Source organism: Prosopis cineraria, unplaced genomic scaffold (genome assembly GCF_029017545.1).
Source record: "Prosopis cineraria cultivar Desert tree isolate PC_DT_omini unplaced genomic scaffold, ASM2901754v1 PC3, whole genome shotgun sequence".
Taxonomy (NCBI): domain Eukaryota; kingdom Viridiplantae; phylum Streptophyta; class Magnoliopsida; order Fabales; family Fabaceae; genus Prosopis; species Prosopis cineraria.
The window spans coordinates 23,668,617-23,689,573 of NW_026555334.1; the positions used below are offsets into that span (position 1 = coordinate 23,668,617).

The following is a 20,957-nucleotide window of genomic DNA, read 5'->3' on the forward strand; positions in this document are numbered from 1 at the left end:
ATTAATGTACATTATCATTAACAACACCTCAAACCATCATTAATATACATAAACTTCTCGCAACCACTATATTGATGATAATTTTCGGATAATAAATGCTTTCATGGACTAAGCGCTTCCAAAATCATCAATGTGGTATTCTAATATATTAAACAACTCCCATTATACTCATTTTAACCAATGGAATCGGACCCATACTCCTATAGACTGAAAATCTATCACCCAAGTCAAACCCTACCGTAAATCATCATAAATGAGGGAGAGAAAGGAAAAAGAAGGTACCATAAATTTACCTTAAGTGTTTGGGAGCTTCAAAATGTCAACAATGAAAGCCAATGCCATGCCCTAGCAGAGCCTAAGTCGAGCTCTTCGTTTTCCTCTCCTCCTCTTATTCTATTTTCGCACGCAGAATGAATCAGATATATTTGATTTTTGGCTATGCGCTATGGTGCACGCTACCCTCGGCCGCGGCGCATGGCATAGAGGAGCTCGTTATTCAAATTTATCTCTGTGCATCACGGCAGACCAATCATGCGCCGCTGTCACACCCGGAAAAATGTGACGTGGACGACGCGCGAGCGGAGATCCCCGCCTTTGTGGCGGGAACCGGATTGAACGAGGAGTCGCCACCAAGATTTTGAGGTAAATCTCGGAAAACTGATTAATAGAGGATAAGGGTGGTCTGCAAAATCAGAGAATAGGTTCGGGAGTCGGTTGAGTGTGGGGAAGGTGTTAGGCACCCCACAACACCCGTTCGTCAGAACGGTTACCTGAAGTTTGTTGTGCTCTTTTAATATAATTTCATAATTATTTTAATTATCCCTTTTGTATTCATGTGTTTCAAAAATGATAAGAATTAAGTGAGAGATGTTTATTTATTTATGAGGGAGGACGGACTTGACTCAGAATCTGACTCTGAGGCCTATGTACCCTGTGATGGGGATCAAAGTCCACGTAGTTCAGGCTTAAAAGTTTGTTAGTGAAAATATTTTTTAAAGAGAAATTAATTAGAAATAATTCACCATTTTGCAAATAAAATAATTTCTAAAATTTTGATATGTGTGTTTTAAATTACAAAAGGTAATTTAATTTTAATTATTTTCTCTATTTTTAAATTTTTGGAATAAAGAAAGGAAAGGGTTTAAAATTATTTTTCTTTATGTTTTATGATTGGGAATTTAATTACAGTACCTGTAGAACCTTATTGATTCATATGGTAATGCAATTGCTCTAAATATATGCGGAGATTCCGAAATCTCACACGATAAAAGAATTTAGCAATTTAATTTATTTATTTTTAAATGCTAGTAATAATTTATTTAAGTATGCATGTACATGTTTTTAAAGAATTTTAATCATCATACCTGCAATGCCTTATTGGCTTATACGGTAATATGATTTATCCTAAATATCTGCGTAGATTCTAAAATCTCACACGATAAAGGAATTAAATTTAATTAATTAATTAATTTAATATGTAACTTATATATTTTAAAAACTTAATCGTTATATCTGTAAAGTCTTATTGACTCATACGATAATAGAATTATCTTAGAAGTCTACGGAGATTTAAAAATCTCACATGACTAAAAGATATAATTAGTGAATATGATTACAATTTAAATACATTAATTTGGTTAATTAAATTTCTTAAATCGTATATTATATGATTATTTACAAAAATCACTTATTTATTATAAAAATTGAAAATCACTACATCTGTGAGGACTTATTATCCCACACGATAATGTGATTAATTTAAGTCCCTACGAAGATCCTTAAAATCTCTCATGGAACTTAAATAAATTATTAATTTGAATTATAAAAGGAGAGTTAATTTTAACATATAAGTTTTGCTCTCATATCTGTGAAATCTTGTTGATTTTCATGACATGAGATCACTTTAAATATCTGCAAAAATTCTTAAAATCTCACACGACAAGTAAGTGATTAGAAACCAATTTTCTCTTACTTATTTTATATCTTTTCAATTGGGCAAGAATCAAATTCTCTCCTCCTCCTTTTATAAAATAGGCTCGTCATAATAATTGAAATCGTACATGTGATCATCATAGAAAGTGTCATACAATATGAGTGTGATATTATTGACAATTAAAGGACCTTAGGACTAATGGGAATGAAAAACATGCCCACACATATTGATGTGCCCTTTTATGCTAAACACATATTTAAAGACCTTGCCTTAATAATTGCACTAACTCTTTCTTTATTTGAAATGAGATTACACCTAAAATTTCATTAAGCTTAGTTATGATAGCAAACAAAATTATTATTTGCAATCTCTTTATCCTTCTTTTTCACACTCTCTCTTTTTTATTATTATTATTATTATTATATTTTTTTTAAGAAAAAGGCAATCACATTGATTTTTACTTAAGAACTAAAAAAATGAGGGACATGTATTTAAACATGAAATTTGTTTGGAAATTAATAAACTGAAACCAAACCGAGAGTTTCAAATTTTTAAACAAGTAGACTACTAAACTTGTGTGTAGCACGTCTCAGCTTCGTCTCACCAGTCCAGCAGATTCCTCTCTTTCTGATCTCGTTTCCTCTTTTTCTCTGTCCTGGTTTCCAGCTTTCACATTCCTTCTGTGCCCATTCTCACTCGGTCTCTGTTTTTTCAGTTTTCACGTCCATCTTTCTTCTCTCTCCTCCTCCTGTGTGTAGCACGTCTCAGCTTCATCTCCTCTCGGCTTACTCAGTTCCTGTTTTTCCAGAAAAAGACTCGCCTCTCTCGGTCTCTTGCTCCTCCTCTCTTGCCTCTGTTTCACCTCTCTCCGTCCCTTAGTCTCTTTTTTTTCATTTAGCTTTTGGTCTCTCTCTTTCTTTGTTTTCACGTTCTTATTTCTCCTTCTCGGTCACTCTTCTCTTCTCTTCTCCTTCGATTTTTCGTGCTCTATTTTCTGTTTCTTCTGTCTGTCTGTTTCTCTCTTCTTTTTTTTCAGTCCAAAAAACTGTCCCCCTTTATTTTTCATTCGGTCTTATATAGGGGATGGAAGAGGTGAATCATTACTTTCCTGCTCCGCTTTTCCTTTCTGCTGTGTTTTCTGTGTGCGCCGAAGTTTCTGCTCTGTTTTTTCTGTGCTGTCTGTTTTTCTGCGTTCCTGTCTCTAGTTCTTCTTTTCCTATGCTGTTCCATCTCCTTTCTCTGCTGTGCCGTCTCTTGCGTGCGTGCGTGTGTCCTTGGTTCTGTTTCTTTTCTCCTGCTAGCCGAAAGTGTACGTGTTCCGATTGCTTGTTGTTTTTTTGCTTTGTTTTGCTTCTTCTACGCCCAGCCGAAAGCATACATGCGTGTGTATTCTCCTTTCTGTGCTGCATGTGTATGATCTGCATGTCTTTTATTTCCTTTGCATGTGTGCTTGTTTCTGTTTCTGTGTCTCTTTGGTCTATCATCTTTGCTGTTTTTGCGTCTCTGTTTCTGTCACAAAGCCGAAAGAGCTCTGTGTGTGTGTACGGCAGTCTATTTCTTTTCTCATTTCCTCTCTCCAGCCTATCAACATGTACGTCCTGCTATCCCTTCTTCTTTTATTATTATTATTTTTTTTAACTTCAAGAATTAGATTAAAAGGAAGAAGAAAGAAAAGAGAAAAAAGAAATTAATTTTGGGTTAAACCAGAATATTTCTCTCTCTTTTTTTTAAAAAAAAAAGATTAAAGAGAGAAAGAAAAAGGTAACAAAAATTAACTATTAAAAGTTGATTCTCGAATATTTTTGAATGGTTGGGATAATTTGAGAGAGATTTTCTTTTTTTCAAGATTTAACCTTTCTTTTTTTTTGATTTTGTTAAATTATCATTATTATTATTTTTTGAAAATATAATCTTAAAAAGGGATTAAATTTCATTTTTTTATTATTATTTTTTTATATTTTGTTTTATTATTAAATTTAAAAAAATGTCCGGACAAAATACATGTGGCATAGAGAACATTCTTTACTTTTTTTTCCTCTTTCCTTGCCTGAGTAGCCCGCTATCGATCCGGACCTACTTCTAGGGCTGAAATCACAATAATTATGCCAAGTTAAGCCCCTCTGGCTACAAATCTCATTAATTTACTAATAACCCTCTTTAGGTTAATAAACCAGGATTAAATTTTTTCGGATGTTACACACATCTCCATAAATATCACACTGAGTATTTATGGTATTAGCTCTCATACGTCCACAATTGTTCCAATCAACTCTTGCTTTTAGGCAGTTAAATTTCTTATTAAGTGTTTGAAGCATGTCTACCACTTGTGAAGATGAAGAGTCATAAGCAACTCTCTCAAGTGGTCTCCTCAATTTCATGTTTTGGATGTAATCAGCAACAAGATCCTCTAAACAGTTCTAGACATAGTTCACTAGTTGCCTTGTAATCCCACCATTAATGATCTCATTCATTTTAGACTTAAACTCAGGAGTCAATCGGCTACTGAAAACTTGAATCAAAACCCATTTCTCCTTGTTATGCCTAAGAATCTACTTAATTAGTTGCTTAAACCTTTCTCAAACTTCATACACATGTTCACCAAACTGTTGATTAAAATTGATAATGTTGGCTCTAGCATCAACCATCTTGTTATATGGGAAGAATCTAGATCTAAATTTGCTTTCCATTTCATTCCATGATGAGACAATTCCCTCATCCAAATTGTTGAGCCAATCTTTAGCTTTTCCTTGTAGAGAGTAAGGGAAGAGTCGAAGACGAATAACATCTTAAGGTACTCCATTTTTTTTGAAAGAGTCACAAATATCAAGGATATTGGCCAAACGTCTATTTGGGTCCTTATCTTGATTTTTCAAAAATAGGTCAGCCATCTTAATCTTCTTAAGCATAGTCTGCTTATTCTTAAATAATTTAATGTGATACATAATTCAAGCTTAATAAGTGATTTGCATATGTGGTGTACATGTTTGACATAGATGGGTTGGAGTTTACCCTGTATTCTGAAAGAGTTTATTTAAGTCCATGTGGCATGGATAATATTTGGGTAGCGCCTAGAGTTATTTAACTGTGGCACCAACTTTGACGAGGGTTAGGCGTAGTTTTGGCTTAGCCGATAATACTCACTCTAGGAGTGTGTACGTGCACCAACAACTATATGATACCCTGTGGGCAGGAGAGTCCATGGTCCTAATTTGGGTAATGCTAACCTTTGATCGGGTTACCCCTTAAATATGAGAGAGCATGGGGTGAGAATATATATATATATATATATATATAGGTTATAAACATATAAATGCAGTGAATTTTTAGATTTTAAGGGGCTCATTTTTCATTATGTTTGGTCAAGGTGTTTAGACTAAGATTTTTTCATAATATTGTATGAGAAAAAACTTACATACTTAACCTTATATATTTAATGTATTTGTTTCTAATTAAATCAACGCATATGTATAATTTATAAATTATTTATTTTATAATAAATTCTTGTTATTAATATTATTAATATATTAGAATTCACTTGTTTTGATTTAATTATATAAAAGTATATTAAGTATATAAGACTAAGTATATTTAAATTTTTCTATGTTATATATTTATATTATTATGTGATTTTCTTACTTGCTTTTAATTAATATAATTAATATTTTATTTGGGTTTTTCTTTTCTTTGTGCAATGTGCTTTCATAATTATTATATATCAATACTTTCTTCTTTAGGGTTAAGGATCATTTTTGCCCACCAATTTTACCTAAAAGGTTATCAAGCACCTTGTGAGTTAATTTTGTCCCCTCAACTTTAGCAGTCTATGGTAAATTCATGCACCGTTGGATCATGATGAAATTCAATCAGCAGGCTTGTGACATCCAAATCATCATTTTCAATGGTTAAATCTTTGACTTGTTGCCTTTTGTGAAATTTATTAACTTCATCCTTTATATGAGATTTATTCTAAAACTCTAGACCAAATAAGGAATGGGAGAAATTTATTAAATTCATGCACCGTTGGATCATGATGAAATTCAATTAGCAGGCTTGTGACATCCAAATCATCATTTTCAATGGTTAAATCTTTGACTTATTGCCTTATGTGAAATTTATTAACTTCATCCTTTATATGAGATTTAATCTAAAACTCTAGACCAAATAAGGAATGGGAGAATTACATACAAGTTTCATACAAGAGAATTAATTAATATAAGATTTATTAATAACTGAGCTAAAGTCATTGACAACACAATGTGTTGTTTTTTTTTTCCTTAGTTCAGTTGTTAATGGATTTTGTAATAATTAATTTTCTTATGTGAAACTTCAACCTAATTCTCCCATAAAGAATCCTTATGGTTAAATAATGGACTACAAAGACTTAGAGTGGATTTTGCAGACTTTTGGGGGTCTAATGAATTTAATAAAGTTAATAAAAATTCTAAATTAATTAATGGAATGAGTTTAGAGTATTATGTTAGGTCATAGGTGACATTGGGTATATACCTATGCCTGGTAATAATAAACTCTATGATATTACTTGTATATTAATGTTTTTGTGGCTGTTGTGTGTGATTGGAGAGTTTGTGGAATTGTGCTTTAAATGCCTTTTTGATTGATTCAAAGGGTGGAGATAGCCAAGAACTTAAATTCCCTCATATATTAATTTGTAGTATTTATTGTATATTTTTATAAATGATGTTCTTGAGATAAGCTCAGAATAAAGATAGCTTGCCTTACCAGCACAAGGCTTGTACAAGTCAAGCAAATGATTAAACAGACTCGCGTGCTTTGACATGGAAAAAAAAACAAAGGAATAAGATTTCTTTTGAGTTTTGAAAGCCTAAAACTGAAAGAGTCAAGTATATGCAACAAGTAAATTCAAACTTTGGATCAAGATTTTGTCACAATAAAAGAAGATTTTTCAGGGGGTAAAATCCAAGTCAAATGATCAAGTCTCAAACTTTATCAATTCTCATGTGTTATTAATGGAAAAGATGAGTTTCTCATGCACAAAAGATACTAAAAAGACATATGTTATATATAAGTTACAACTTAAAAATAATCATCTCTTGAGTTTGAAACATCACATGATAAATCATGAACAGTGTTGGATATCTTCTTCTTAATCCCCATGATTCATCTTACAAACATAATTCCAACCTTAAATAGCTTTACTTGTCTTTCATATGAAATTATGAATCATATTAGAGGCTCAATTCAACACATAACAGGCATGCTAAATTTTATAACATGGAACATGTGTGGACTTTTTGAACCATGTGTGAAAACTATATTATAAAACAATTTTTAAAAATAAAAAATGAAAACAGAAACCAGATAGGCCCTTAATTTGCTGAATCGGTGGCCACCTAAAACAAATACAAAATGGACTAAATGAACAAGACTATAAAGCAAAGAATTGATCGCTCTAAAATTGCTGCATTTGGTAGCACCTATATATAGTTTGTACTCCCTTTGGTACAATCACTACAAAAAATCAGTAGATTAGTGACGGAATAAATTTCTGTCGCTAATCCATCACTAATTCCGTCGATAATTTAGTAATGGAATTTAATGACGAAATGTTCTGTCGCTAAAATTTTATCATTATTCCGTAGCTAATTCATCAGAAATAATTTACCGACGGAATTTATCGCAAAAAATTCCATCGCTAATGGTTAGGATATCTTATTCTGATTTAGTGATGGAATTTGCAATGGAAAATTCAGTCACAAAGCTTTCTGTCATAATTGTGTCACTAATTCCGTCACAAATTATTTTTAATTTAATTTTATTATATATAATGTATATTTATGTATAATTTTTTTAATAATTAATTATTATGCTATAAATAAATAATTTAAAAATTATAATTTAAAATAATTTATTATTTTAGATTATTTGTATATTATTAATAATAATTTAAATTGTATACTTAATTATTGTTATTTAAAAATAAAAATAAAATAAAATAATTATAAAATAAAAATTTAAAATATTATATATGATATAGATACAAATTATAATATAATATATAATGATAATAAAATATTTTTCAATTTAATATTAAATTTATCATCAAAAATAATTTTTTAAATAAAATATAATAGAAATAATTATTATATATAAATTAATTTTTCCATATTAATAAATGAATATAATGTTAAAAAATAAGTAATTTAAATACTATATTTAATAATAATTTAAATAATATATTTATTAATATATGTGTGTGGTTAAGTATTATATATTTGCGTTAGTAATTAAGACTGATGATTCCTTTCAGCTCAACTAGCAACAAGGTGGATGCAAAGGCACATGGAAGTTTGAGGTTGCATGTTCAAACTTAACCAAGGCATAATTGAAGGTAATAATATTTGACATGGCAGTGACAAATGACATGGTAGTGACATGGTGGTGAGGTGTTACTAGTCCACTAGGTGACTAGGATGTGGCAGTGACATGGCAGTGAGGTGACACTAGTCCACTAAGTGATTAGGTAGTGGTAAGGTGGCATTGATCCACCAGGTGATGTGGCAATGATATTTTGGTCTACCTAATAAATTTGCAACGGAATTAGTGACGGAATAAGCCCGTTGGAAAATTAGTGATGGATTACCGACGGAATGCATTCTGTCACAAAGTTAAAATAACTTTATTCTTATTTAGCAACTGAAAATTTCTGTCGCTATTTCGTCAAAAATTAGCAATGGAATTTTTATTGACGGAAATATTCCATCACTAATCCATTTAGCGACGGAATTTTCACTTATTAGCGACGAGATTTTCTATTGCTAATAAGCTATTTTTTTGTAGTGAACATATTAGACATATTCTAGAGGTACAATCTAGTTCACTTTACAATTCACTAGTTGATGGAATTGTTTTGTTTCAAATTGTAATTTACAAACTATTCTTGAAAAGTAAGAAAGAAAGAGATAGAAAAAAGAATATTATATAATTTGTTTACTTTTTGATTTTTACTTGAAGGTTATGTTTAAAATTTCACTTACTTTTATTCTTTATACTTTTATTGTATTGATATAAACGACTTCTAAATAAGACTGAAGGGAGTAAGGTAATTCCATCCCTCTTGTAAAAAGCAACGACGTAATATGGTTTGAACTAATATATATACTCCCTTCAGTCTCATTTATAAGTCACATTTTAGAAGGTCTACTTGGTTCCATTTATAAGTCACGGTACGGGTTTTTAGGAAATATTTTAAAACTTCATGAGGGAGAAAAAGTAACACAACATTATTTTTTGAATTTGTTATATAAGGGCCTATTTAGAATTCTGCACACTTTTATTTGTTGTATTTTTTTTTTGTATTGGTATTAATAATATTGATAGAAATAATTTACAAGTATATGACTTATAAGAGTATATTGACTCAGGCTTTAAGTAGCAACTAATATGAATGAATTGCCCCAAAATATAAAAGAATATAATACCAAATCCATAATGTTGCAAAAGAGGGTGAAAGGACACAGAAAGCACAAAGCATAAATTGAAGGTAAGTGGGCCAGAAAAGGTAAAAACAACTATCTAGGAATAAAGAAAAAAACACACTTAGAGGACTAGAATAAAAGCAAAGCATAGAGAAGAATACAAGTGAAGCGACATATAAGCTAATGCAAGATTGTTGGATTCAAAGGACAATAGTATCTCTACGGGCACCAAATGGCCGGTTACTACTTTTCAAATAATTTATTTTTCTTAATTATTGTTTTAAGTTTAAATAAAAATAAATCAAATTATATGGTTTTACTGAAATAAATTTTAGGAAAAAGTCTAAATCAAAGAATCCGTTAATAACATATGTGTAATTTTTAATTAGTATTACAAATTTAATTAAATGAACTAATAATTAAATTTCCAAAGTAAAAATAAAATAAGTAAACACTATCTAAAACCTAATTTGATTGCATTTTAAAGGGATTAAACTTTTAAGAGCATGATATAATCGTCAGTTTATATATACATATATATAGTCTCTTTCTATGTTTCATCTTTTTTCTATATCAATTTTAATTTGTAATGCATGTATAACAGAGGCTATATAATTTATATGGAATAATGACAAAACAATAATTCTAACATATGTAAATGATAATTAATAAGTATTATGAAATATGATGAAAGTTCCAACTGAATACACATTTGAGGTTTATGCATTAAGATTTTGACCCATGAAATGAGGCTGCTACTTGTAATATTCGATTGCTTGAAGAGGATTTATCGCCATGATTCTAGGGGCATAGCCTTATCTCTTTTCCAAGATGCCATCACTGTCCCTGCAAGTGGTTAATCTCAGTCTTCTGCTGCCTGGTTTGCAGTCTCTATAATAAGTTTTTAATATTGTGTTTTTCCTAAAATAAAACACCAAATCTCAACATTTTGGAACCTAGACTGGATATCAAACTGAAAAGAGTAATGAGTCATGAATTTCATGATTCAACCGATTAAACTGGCTGTTGAACCAGTGATATAAAAATTAAATAAAAATAATATTTATATACACAAATATATAAATAAAACATTAACTTGTAGATGGTGCTTGGGATCTATAATGTCCACCTTGACATTACCAAAATTTATCACACAATCACAACAAACAATCATAATTAGGAGCAAGGATTGCTCCTAAATTCACATTATATATATAAGAGTTAAAACTAATAATCTTTTAAAAATAATTGTGAAATATTTGGAATCCCATAATGATTTATAAAGGCATGGGAAGCATGAAAAAGTTTTGAGAAACAAAACACTTCAAAACAGGGCCAAAAATGTCATTTTTGAGTATTTTGGCACATGCGCCGCAGCTCATAGTCCATGCGCCGTGGCATGTGGCACAGAAAGGCAATTTTGGCCGCTGTATTGTGCGCCACGACTTGCGTGCAATGTGCTGCGGTGCACGTGTCCATGACAGCAAAAATGCTGTCATGACAGCTTTTCAAGACAAATTTCGAACGGGTGCCATTTTCATATCCAATGTCCGATTGGAGTGATTCAAGCTCCTACACAAAGCATATTCAATAAGCTAACTAATGATACAAGTTTCATTATGATCCAAAAAATATATGAGAATTTTAAACACTCGGATATAAAAGTCAGTTTTTAAAGCGATTTTTAAGCATCCAAGTACCCAAAACTCAAAACTTATACCATTAACCCATTTTGAGGCTTGAACCAAGTCCAATAGACTAAAATACATTTGATTGAGTATTCAAACATACAAAAACATACCAAACACAAAATTTGGCCAATTAATGCCCATTTCATCCAATATAGTCAAAATACAAAATTAACACCATATACACTATTTGGCATCTATTGCCATATAATACACCACATATACATTTTCATCACATATATAAAACATTCCTTGCACTTGTATTAGTATCTTAGCCTATCACCATAAAAATCGCCACATATTCACATCATATATAATATTGGGCTAAAATACAAAATAACGTAGTATGAAACAAGTGCAACCAATCAAAATGATATGCATTCCTATTTAGCAACATATAATATCATATCACAAGTTTATGTACACCACTCAAACTAAAATTGGGCATTACTATTCATAATGTAGTAAATCTGCTAGTCCTTGCTCGATTCCTTCCTTTGCTTAAAGTCAGTGGTAGAACCTGTAAAATGATAACCACAGGGTGAGATAAAAATCTCAGTAACTAAGATAATCTACATTATTGATTAACATGCTAAGTTATAATTTTTTTTTAAAATAAGCATAATAAACACACCATATAAAATCACCACAAGTTACATGCATGATCACTAATCATCCGGTCCTTCAATACTCCTGACCAAACCGGTAGGCTATTTCACAGAACTAAACCACATGTATGATCCCCAAGCTCATTATCCATGGTAACAATACCCGATCAAGGTATCATAAACCACTTTTGAACTACTGGTTCCCCCTATTACAAGTAATTGGAGTGTCGTTACTCCAACACCGCATTCTATGAATGCTAAGGAGTATAGTCTCTAACTCTGCACCCTTTTGGATACTAAGGAAAATAAGTCTCTAACATCACACCCTTTTATATAAGCTGCACTTGGCGTCTTGAGGTGCCAGCAGTGCCATATAGACTTAATCTTCACTAACTCTATTAGGGTGACCTCCCACCCTCTAATATGGCACATTTCACTACATATTTCCATTTGACCATACATAAACCACTTTCTAAACCAATATAATGAATATTACCACTTACTTCAAAAACATGACATTTTACAAATCAATATTCCACTCATTTTTTAAAATAGTTAACTTTTTACAAAATTCATACATATATACATAACGAATCATGCAAGAACAACTAGAGAATAACTTATACAAGGTAATAATAATATAAATTATCTAGTTACCTCAACCCTTTTGTTACTAAAAAGGGTTATCCGTGGTACTAAATCTCTTCTTATATCAAGGCAAGTTTTTCCACACTATAATCTACACCAACAAGTACTATATATTAATTTTCAGTTAACACAAGCACTATCAGCTATCCATAATATCTTAATTCTCTCACTTCTCACTCATATTCTCAACAAATAGGCTTGTCAAGATTACAGTTTTCTCACAAAATCCTTTCAAGCCTCCCTCTAACTCTATCAAAACATAACACTTGACATCTCAATTTGTCACATCTCAAAATCCTATAATCAAGTTAAGGCTTGATCCAATTTTTACCAAACAATAATTTAATTTCATATTACCACTTATCCAAGGTTAAGAAACTTAAATCAATCATTTAGAGTCAATAGAAACTTTTAAAACATAGACTTATAGCTTAATTCATTTAGAGCAAATTCTCTCACTTCTAAATCCCATGGAAAATGAGATGAAAAGGTAGAGGAGAAGGGTAGGAAACTTACTTAAGAGTTTGAAGGCCCAATTTATCTTCAAAATCCTCCCAAAATGATGCCCTAGCAGTGTTTAAAGCTTTCCCCTTCGTGTTCTAAGTCTCCCCTACAAAAATTATCTTTTTCTAATGATTTTTAAAATTTTAACTTGTTTGATGTGCCGTGCACCGTAGTGCATGCTAGACAGGCCGTGGCTCACGACATAATGAGCAAAATGCCAATTTTGCTCCCCCGATGCCACCCGAATTGATCCAACTTTCATCCTAACTCAATTTAGAGCAATATGATCCAAAAAGCCAATTAGCAACTCAAAAACATAATTAAATTAATCAATCATATTTTTATCTAATGTATCCCTTAATTAATCAATTTTTCAAATTTAAAGTTTTCGGATGTTACAGGATCTCGATGCCAAAGGCAGAGGCATGTTAGCACAAGCTCATGATCTTGAAGCAAAAAGCTAGAGCTAGAGGCACGTCATCATGTCACAACTCACGAGTTTTCGATCTTGATGTCAAAGGCTAGATCACGAAAGTTGGAGGCAGAGGCTGGAGAAGAGATCAAAGATGAGATAAGAGAAGATAGAAGCGAACTAGAGATTAGAAAAGAGAAAATGCAAATATGAGAGACTTAGCCTAAATTTCTTTTTTTTTAATTTTTTTTTGGCTTTGAGCTGATTTGACCTATGTTGACCTACTTCGATTTTCAGGTCAAATCTAGTTTTCTCAAAATTGGCTGGGTTAGCCTAGGCAATCTGGTTCAAGTACTAGATTTGTTCAACTAGTTGGACTAGGCCGTTTTGATTAGTGAGTGACAATCACACCATTTGGTCCAGTCCAATTTACAAAACACTGCCAAGTTCATAAGCTAGGCAACTAGCAAAGAGGTGAAAGGACACGAGAAAGCACAAAACAAAGGTCCAAACCAGGAAAGGAAATAACAAAGCATAATATGATTCCATATATCTGGGAGCTCTTCACATCCTCTTTCTCTTTTTCTTCTTCTCATCTTATCTCTATCCTTTTAATTATTTTATAAAATAATTATCATATAAAAATAAATAAATTTAAACAATTAAAGTTTGACTTACATAGTTTCACAGTTGTATATTGTTATTACATTTTTTTAAGTTAAATTTTTATTCATTTATTTTATTCTAGTTATATATTGTGTAGGTTAAATTTTAATTTTAAATTATTTTTTTAATTTACTGTAAGGATATTTGGTTCAATTTGTCGTTGAATCAACTTATATTGTGGTGTTAAGTTTAAGTCCTGACATGTCACGTCAAATAAATAAAGCAAAGGCATCTCCAAACTATCCATGAGGTCACTATTAGTAATAATGGTCCCATACAGTAGGAATTTGAATCATCAATCTAAGCATTTCTTATCTAATAATCTCAGGATGGAGATGAGAGGAGGGAAGGGAACAAAAAAAGTGGGACTTGTAGGGCTTCCAATATGATCAAAGAATAAAGAACCATGGGAGAGGACTAGAATAAAAGCAAAGCACCCACACTGAGAGGACTTGTAAAAGAAAAGCATGTTTAACGAAGAATACAAATGAAGTGTAACATATGAGCCAACAAAACAAGATTGCTGGATGTGCAAAAGACAATCCCTAATGCCACTAAAAAAGGTTACATTTCAAATAATTTATTTCTTTACTATTGTTATTATAAGTTTAAATAAAATAAATCAAATAACATAGTTTTACTAAAATAAATTATAGGAAAAAGTCTAAGTCAAATAATCCATTAATATCATATGTGTAATTTTTAATTAATATTACAAATTTAATTAAATGGACTAATAATTAAATATTCAAAGTAAAAATAAGTAAAGACTATCTAGAACCTAATTTGATTGCATTTTAAAAGAATAAAACTTTTCAGACTATGATATAATCGTCTATTTATATATATAGTCTCTTTCCATGTTTCATCTTTTTAGAATCAATTTTAATTTTTAATGCATTTATAAAGGCTATAATTTATATGGAAAAATGATACAACAAATATTTTTAAAATATTTAAATGATAATTAAGTATCTTGAAATGTGATAATTATAATTTTGTTCTTAGAAACTTGTTTGACATTTTATTTTTTGATGAAATGACATATTTATCCTTAGTGGCTATTATACTTGGGAAATGATTACCTTGATTAGGTTATTGACTAAAATGACTACTTGCTTTCTACAAATTTATTTTATCAATTAAGTACAACTAAAACAGTCATTTAATTTTAAAAAAGGATCGGAAGAAGTCATTTTCTAATCCGTTTATAAATAACAAACTTGCAAAAAGGAAGTTGTCATTTTCTATTCTTGTTTTAGTCAGCTCAATTGAAGTAATCATTTCCCAACAAATAATAATCATTGATTTTTACTATCTGTACTTGATTGATAAACAAAATTTTAGAGAAAGAAAGTAATAATTTTCTATTCTCAATAGCCTAACTAAAGTATTCATTACCCAACACTTAATAACCACTAAGGTCAAGCAAACATGTCATTTCATCAAAAATAAAATGACAAACACGTCCCTAAGAGATTAAATAATAATTATCACATTTTGCAGTACTCAATTGTGATTGTCATGTTTTGGGGGGTTTTTTTTTTGTCATTATCCTGTTATATTGTCCGGAGCTAAATACCAACAGTTTCCAACATGTATTGTGGGGGTTGGGGTGGGTGGGTGGGTGTTTGTATATAAGAGGAAAGATGGACCGAAGGTTATATCCAACTTAACTAACGCACCACACATTCTCCTGAGAATTTCAAAAAGGTGAAATTCATTTTTTTATAATTATACAATATTATATCTTCCACTGAGCACACTTCTTGATCGTCCTCTGAAATTTAATAATATTATTGTATTATTGTAAACTCATATGCATTGTTTGTGTGCATGTGATTCTTTTGTGAAGTTAATCTCAGGTGAAAATTAAATTGCTTTCATGTCTGGAAACGTAGAGGCCCATCAATGGCTTTCAACTTCATTGCTTCGCCAGTTTGAGTTGCAGGAAGGAGACAACTTATGGATAATTGTTCTCAGCCTCAACTTTTTTCCTTTATCTACCATTATTTATTTCATTAATTATATGGATAATTTAGTTCAGTTTTTAAATTTTTAGATATAATTATTGCACTTAATCAACTTTCTTAAAATGTATGCGTTGGTTAATTTTTTTTATATATTGAGAAACGGAGAGGGTATATAATTAATCTTTTTTTTTTTCGTTTTTCATAATGAATAATGAATGAGAGCATCAAATTACCAAGCCATCTTTCAAGAAATAATGAAGAGGTTTTCTCTTTATTTCGTGAACAGAAATTTATATATCCTACCTAATTTCAGCAGTAACATGTTTATTTGATATATGCATCTAATTAACATGAATAATTTATAACATAATAGTTGTACAGAAATAAACTATATTTTTTTTATAATAGAGAATAAATAATATTAAAATAAACTGCATATGAAATAAATGTTATATATTTTTGGAAGTTAGATTTTTTTTTTGTGGACTTTTATGCTTGAGTTATATAGTAGCCTTCTTGTAGTTTTTCCCCCTTTTTAACTACAATACTACAAAAAGACTTATGGGTATGCTTTTTTTAACTTACGGGATCAATTAGTTCGTTTGAAAGTATTTTATATATTTCTTGCATGCACAGAGCGATTCCAAAGGACTTTAAATATCTCCTGTAAATATGCATATTTGGGAATGTTTTTATTTAGAAGGACGCTGCTCATTAGAAAGGCGAACTTATGATATGAGAGTATTTTTGCTTAGAAGCATTCTTGTGTGTTCATCCTACGAGAGCGCTTCTATAGGGAAATGCTCTAATAGGATAACTCTATCAAAATAGTTCTAAGCAAAAACTCTCTTGCAGTCTCGTGTGTGTGTGTGTGTTGCTTTACGTGCTTCATAAATTTATATGCAATATTCTAAAGTTGAACATAACACAACATGATAACAATATACTTTAATTTAAATTTTTTAAAAAAATAGATTGTTTTTGGGGATTTGGTGTAGCTGCGATTTTAATCAATTACCCCAAGCACAAATTTAATGAAAATATTTTTTTGTCTAATCTAATCTTAAAATAAGATAGATTATTTTTATTTTTTTAAAATATGAATTTATGATACTTTGAATAAAAATAGGTTTATTAGTTTACAATCCATCACCTTCTCTTTTGAGGATTTGTGAAGTTTTGGATCCTACCCTGAGAAGGAAACGGGAAAGAAAGAATCAAAATTCCAGCTACATGTGGTCATATAGGAGAGAGGATCTTCAATAGTGGATGGGAATGAAAATAATAGAGGTATCGCATTCTTGTTTTTGTGCCAGGAGACAATATATATATATATATATATATATATATATCAATTCTCAAATGTACAGTTTATAATGAAATTTAATTATTTGGTTTCTGTAGTTTTGGTCTAGTTATAAGTTAAATTTTAAAATTTGAGTAATTATAAATAAATTCTTATAGTTTTAACTTGATTACAACTTTTTTCCTGTAATTTTAACAAATTAAAATATTGATTCATGTAATTTAAAAAATAAAATTATAAAGACTGAAAATATTTTAAAATTTTAATCTTTATAATCTTTACAAAGATTAAAAATATTCAGTAATTTAAAATATTAACCCTAAATTTTAACATAATTTTAATTTTTATAATTTTATTTTTTAAAATATAAAGACTAATGTTTTAAATAGTGAAATCTATAAAAACTGAGTTACAATCAAGTCAAAATTAAAAGGATCGAGTTATAATGAGTTAAAGTTCAGGACTGAGTCAAAGCTACAAGGACTAAATAGTTAATTTTTTCTTGGTTTATATAATATATACAAGACTATGATTTGGTTTATTTAAGCAGAGGAGCCGCCAGAGAAACTCTTGTCAATGCCAAATGGTGGAACGTCTACAACAAATGTTGAAATTGAAAGGCACATGGAGACAAAAATCCAGGGAGATGTAGCAACAATAACTATTGTATTCGGAAATGGCTAATAGAGATAGGAGCAGAGAGAATAATAATACAGACTCGTTGTCATGGTTGGATAATCCAGGCCCCACGATAATTAATGAAGAAAAAAACATGACCCACAAAGCACATGAATTTGCTGACAGCTGCATATCTTTCAATAAGTGGCAACAACGTTGTAAGTTGTAACAGAGACTTCATTGTACCTGATTGGGTGGAGAGAGGCCTCACTCAGAACTCCATGAGGCAACACTGTTCTACACTTAGCAGCTTCCTTTGGAAATAATACAATGGTGGAGAAAGCAGCTCAACATGCTCCTTCCCTTTTCATTGACACTAACAATAACTTCGATACGATATTGCATATTGTGGCTGCTGGATCAGGGCATGCCTCTGGTGTTCAATATCTTTTGAAAGCTTTTCTCCCAAACAAGTAGGGGTCGTATTGAACCAGATGATTTGGTGATGATGCTCTTGGTATGGCTCATTGTGCTGCAAAATGATCAAGGAAACACTTTCCTTCACGAAGCCTTCATGATCAATAGCTATAATGGGGCAATGATTTTCCAAGCTTTCCAAGATCCTTTCATCGCAGGTGAATATTCAGAGTTTGAGGCTGATTTTAAGATGATTGTTTTAGGTTTAAATAAAATAAATCAAGTTATATAGTTTTAATGAAATAAATTATGGGAAAATTTCTAAATCAAAGAATCCATTAACAACATGTGTATTTTTTTTTAATTAATATATATTACAATTTTAGTTAAAGATTCAAAGTAAAAACAAGTAAAAAATGAGGAGTACAAAAAATGATTAAGTAAACACTATCTAGAACCTAGTTTGATTGCATTTTAAAAGGATAAAACTTTTCAGAGTATGATTTATAATCTTCAATTTATATATATAATCTCTTTCCATGTTTCACTCATGATTGTGTTCTTATACACCCTCTTTTGGTTACCTTCTTTAACCATACCATTCATTCAATACATTTATTCCTATAATCCCTTTTTTCTCCTTGCAAAGGTAGCTGAAGGGCGCCAACCATAACTATTTGTTCAAAGCATCCGGTATATCCTAAACTCTTATGTGATATAATTTTGCTTTTCAATATTTGAAAATAGTACATTGGCACTTTGCTATTAGAAAAAAATTAACTTTGACCATTAATTAACCGCAAAAATTATAAAAAAGACCCATAAAATTGCAAAAAGGTACACTATAAGAAAATTAGGATCAATTAAATCCCTAAAATATTGGTTTGTCAAAATTGTATTTTGGCCTCTTATGTGGAAAATAAATAAAATTTGCATCCTAGTAATCATATTTTTACTTAGATTATTAAACCAGTATGGTCTTTGACCGATATGGATTGCCCCAAAATAGGTATATCACACAATAAGTGGTTTTGTCTCTCAAGCAAGGATATAGGTTTTACACTATGCAATGAAAAGAAAATACGTGACAGAAGTTTTAAGTTTTGGATTAAAAAAGTTAGTTGATTTAAAAATTGTAGAAAAAGACTACAAAAATTTCAAAAGAGGACCCATAAAAAGTTATAAGAAAATTAATATTAATTAAGTCTTCTAAATTATATATAAATAATAAGATACAAATGTTATTTCTTACCCATATAAAAGGCCTAAAATATAATTTTGACCAATCATTATTTTAGGAACTTAATTGATATTAATTTTTTATAGGACACTTATTTGCAATTTTATGAGTCCTTTTTTTGTTTGGTAACTTTTATGCTCTTTTTTTTTGTAATTTTTCTGGTGGTTAAAGTTATGTTTTTAATGGTAAAGTGCCTAGTATATCATTTTCAAATGTTGAAAAATGAAATTACATTACATGAAAGTTTATGATACTAGATATTCCTGAATGAAAAATTAATAGATACAAATGTCTATAACTCTTAAATTTTTAACATACCCACGGTTCATATCAACAAGAGTCCTTTTTTAATTGGGACAAAGAACAGAATAATAAACTCCTTAGTAAGCAAAAGAGGTGAAAGGGCCCAAGAAAGCACAAAGTAAGAAGGTAACGGGATCAAAATAAGTAAAGAAAAAGCATAATGTGATCAAAGAATAAAAGCAAAGCACACACGGAGAGGACTAGAATAAAAGAAAAGCACAAAGAAGAATACGAGCAAATAAAACAAGATTGCTGGATACAAAAGGCAGCATGTCCCTATGTACTGTCACCAAATGGTTACTTTTCAAATAATTTATTTTTCTTAATTATTGTTTTTAGTTTAAATAAAATAAATACAATTATATGGTTTAATGAAATAAATTATAGGAAAAAGTCTAAATCAAAGAATCCATTCTAAACATATCTATAATTTTTAATTAATATTACAAATTTAATTATATGGACCAATAATTAAATATTCGAAGTAAAAATTAAATAAGTAAACACTGAGTAAAAAAAGAAAAATAACTAAACACTATCTAGAGCCTGATTCTTTTCAGAGTATGATAGAATCGTCAATATATAAATACAGTCTCTTTCCATAATTCATCTTTTTTAATATCAATTTTAATATAATGTTTAATGCATTTATCACAAGGATATATTATACGCAACATGTACTTATATATATGTGTGTGTGTGTGTGTGTGTGTGGCTATAATAGGCGATATAGAATGGACCGAAAGTCATTTGTCCAACTTAATTAACTGGCAACGCACTCTCGTGAGAAAATATTTCAAAAAAGGTGAAATTCATTTTTATAATTATACAAAATATCTTCCACTGATCATGCTTCTTCATCCTCTTAAATTTAGTTATATTAATTGTCTGATTGCATACTTATATGTATTAATTGTTTGCATGCGATTGATGCTTTTGTGAAGTTAATCTCAGCAGGTGAAAGTATAATTGCTGCCATGTCTGCTGGAAACGTAGAGGCCGAGCAAAGGCCATCTTCAACTTCACAGCCTCACCAAATGGAATCGCAGCAAACGTACCATTGTAATTGTTTTCAGCTTCATTTTCTTTTCCCTTCTGGGGTTGAATAATGGTCGAAATATTATATAATCAAGACGGTTAAGTTCGTTTTTTCTTTTTTCGTGATGAATAATGAATGAGAGTAT

The 20,957-nt window shown here is 30.3% G+C and overlaps 1 protein-coding gene across 5 annotated transcripts in view; it reads left to right on the forward strand.

Moving 5' to 3' along the window:
• LOC129306029 (protein ACCELERATED CELL DEATH 6-like) overlaps positions 1-20,957 on the forward strand; it is a 71,659-nt gene that overhangs the window by 46,439 nt on the left and 4,263 nt on the right. The window contains exons 1-2 of one of the 5 annotated variants that reach the window (XM_054946335.1): positions 20,522-20,578; positions 20,718-20,835. The exons of the other annotated variants lie outside the window; for them this stretch is intronic. Coding sequence (XP_054802310.1) covers positions 20,751-20,835 — 85 coding nt within the window. The 5' untranslated portion in view covers positions 20,522-20,578; positions 20,718-20,750. Of the gene's footprint in view, positions 1-20,521; positions 20,579-20,717; positions 20,836-20,957 lie in introns of those variants that run through there. 5 annotated transcript variants of the gene reach the window in all.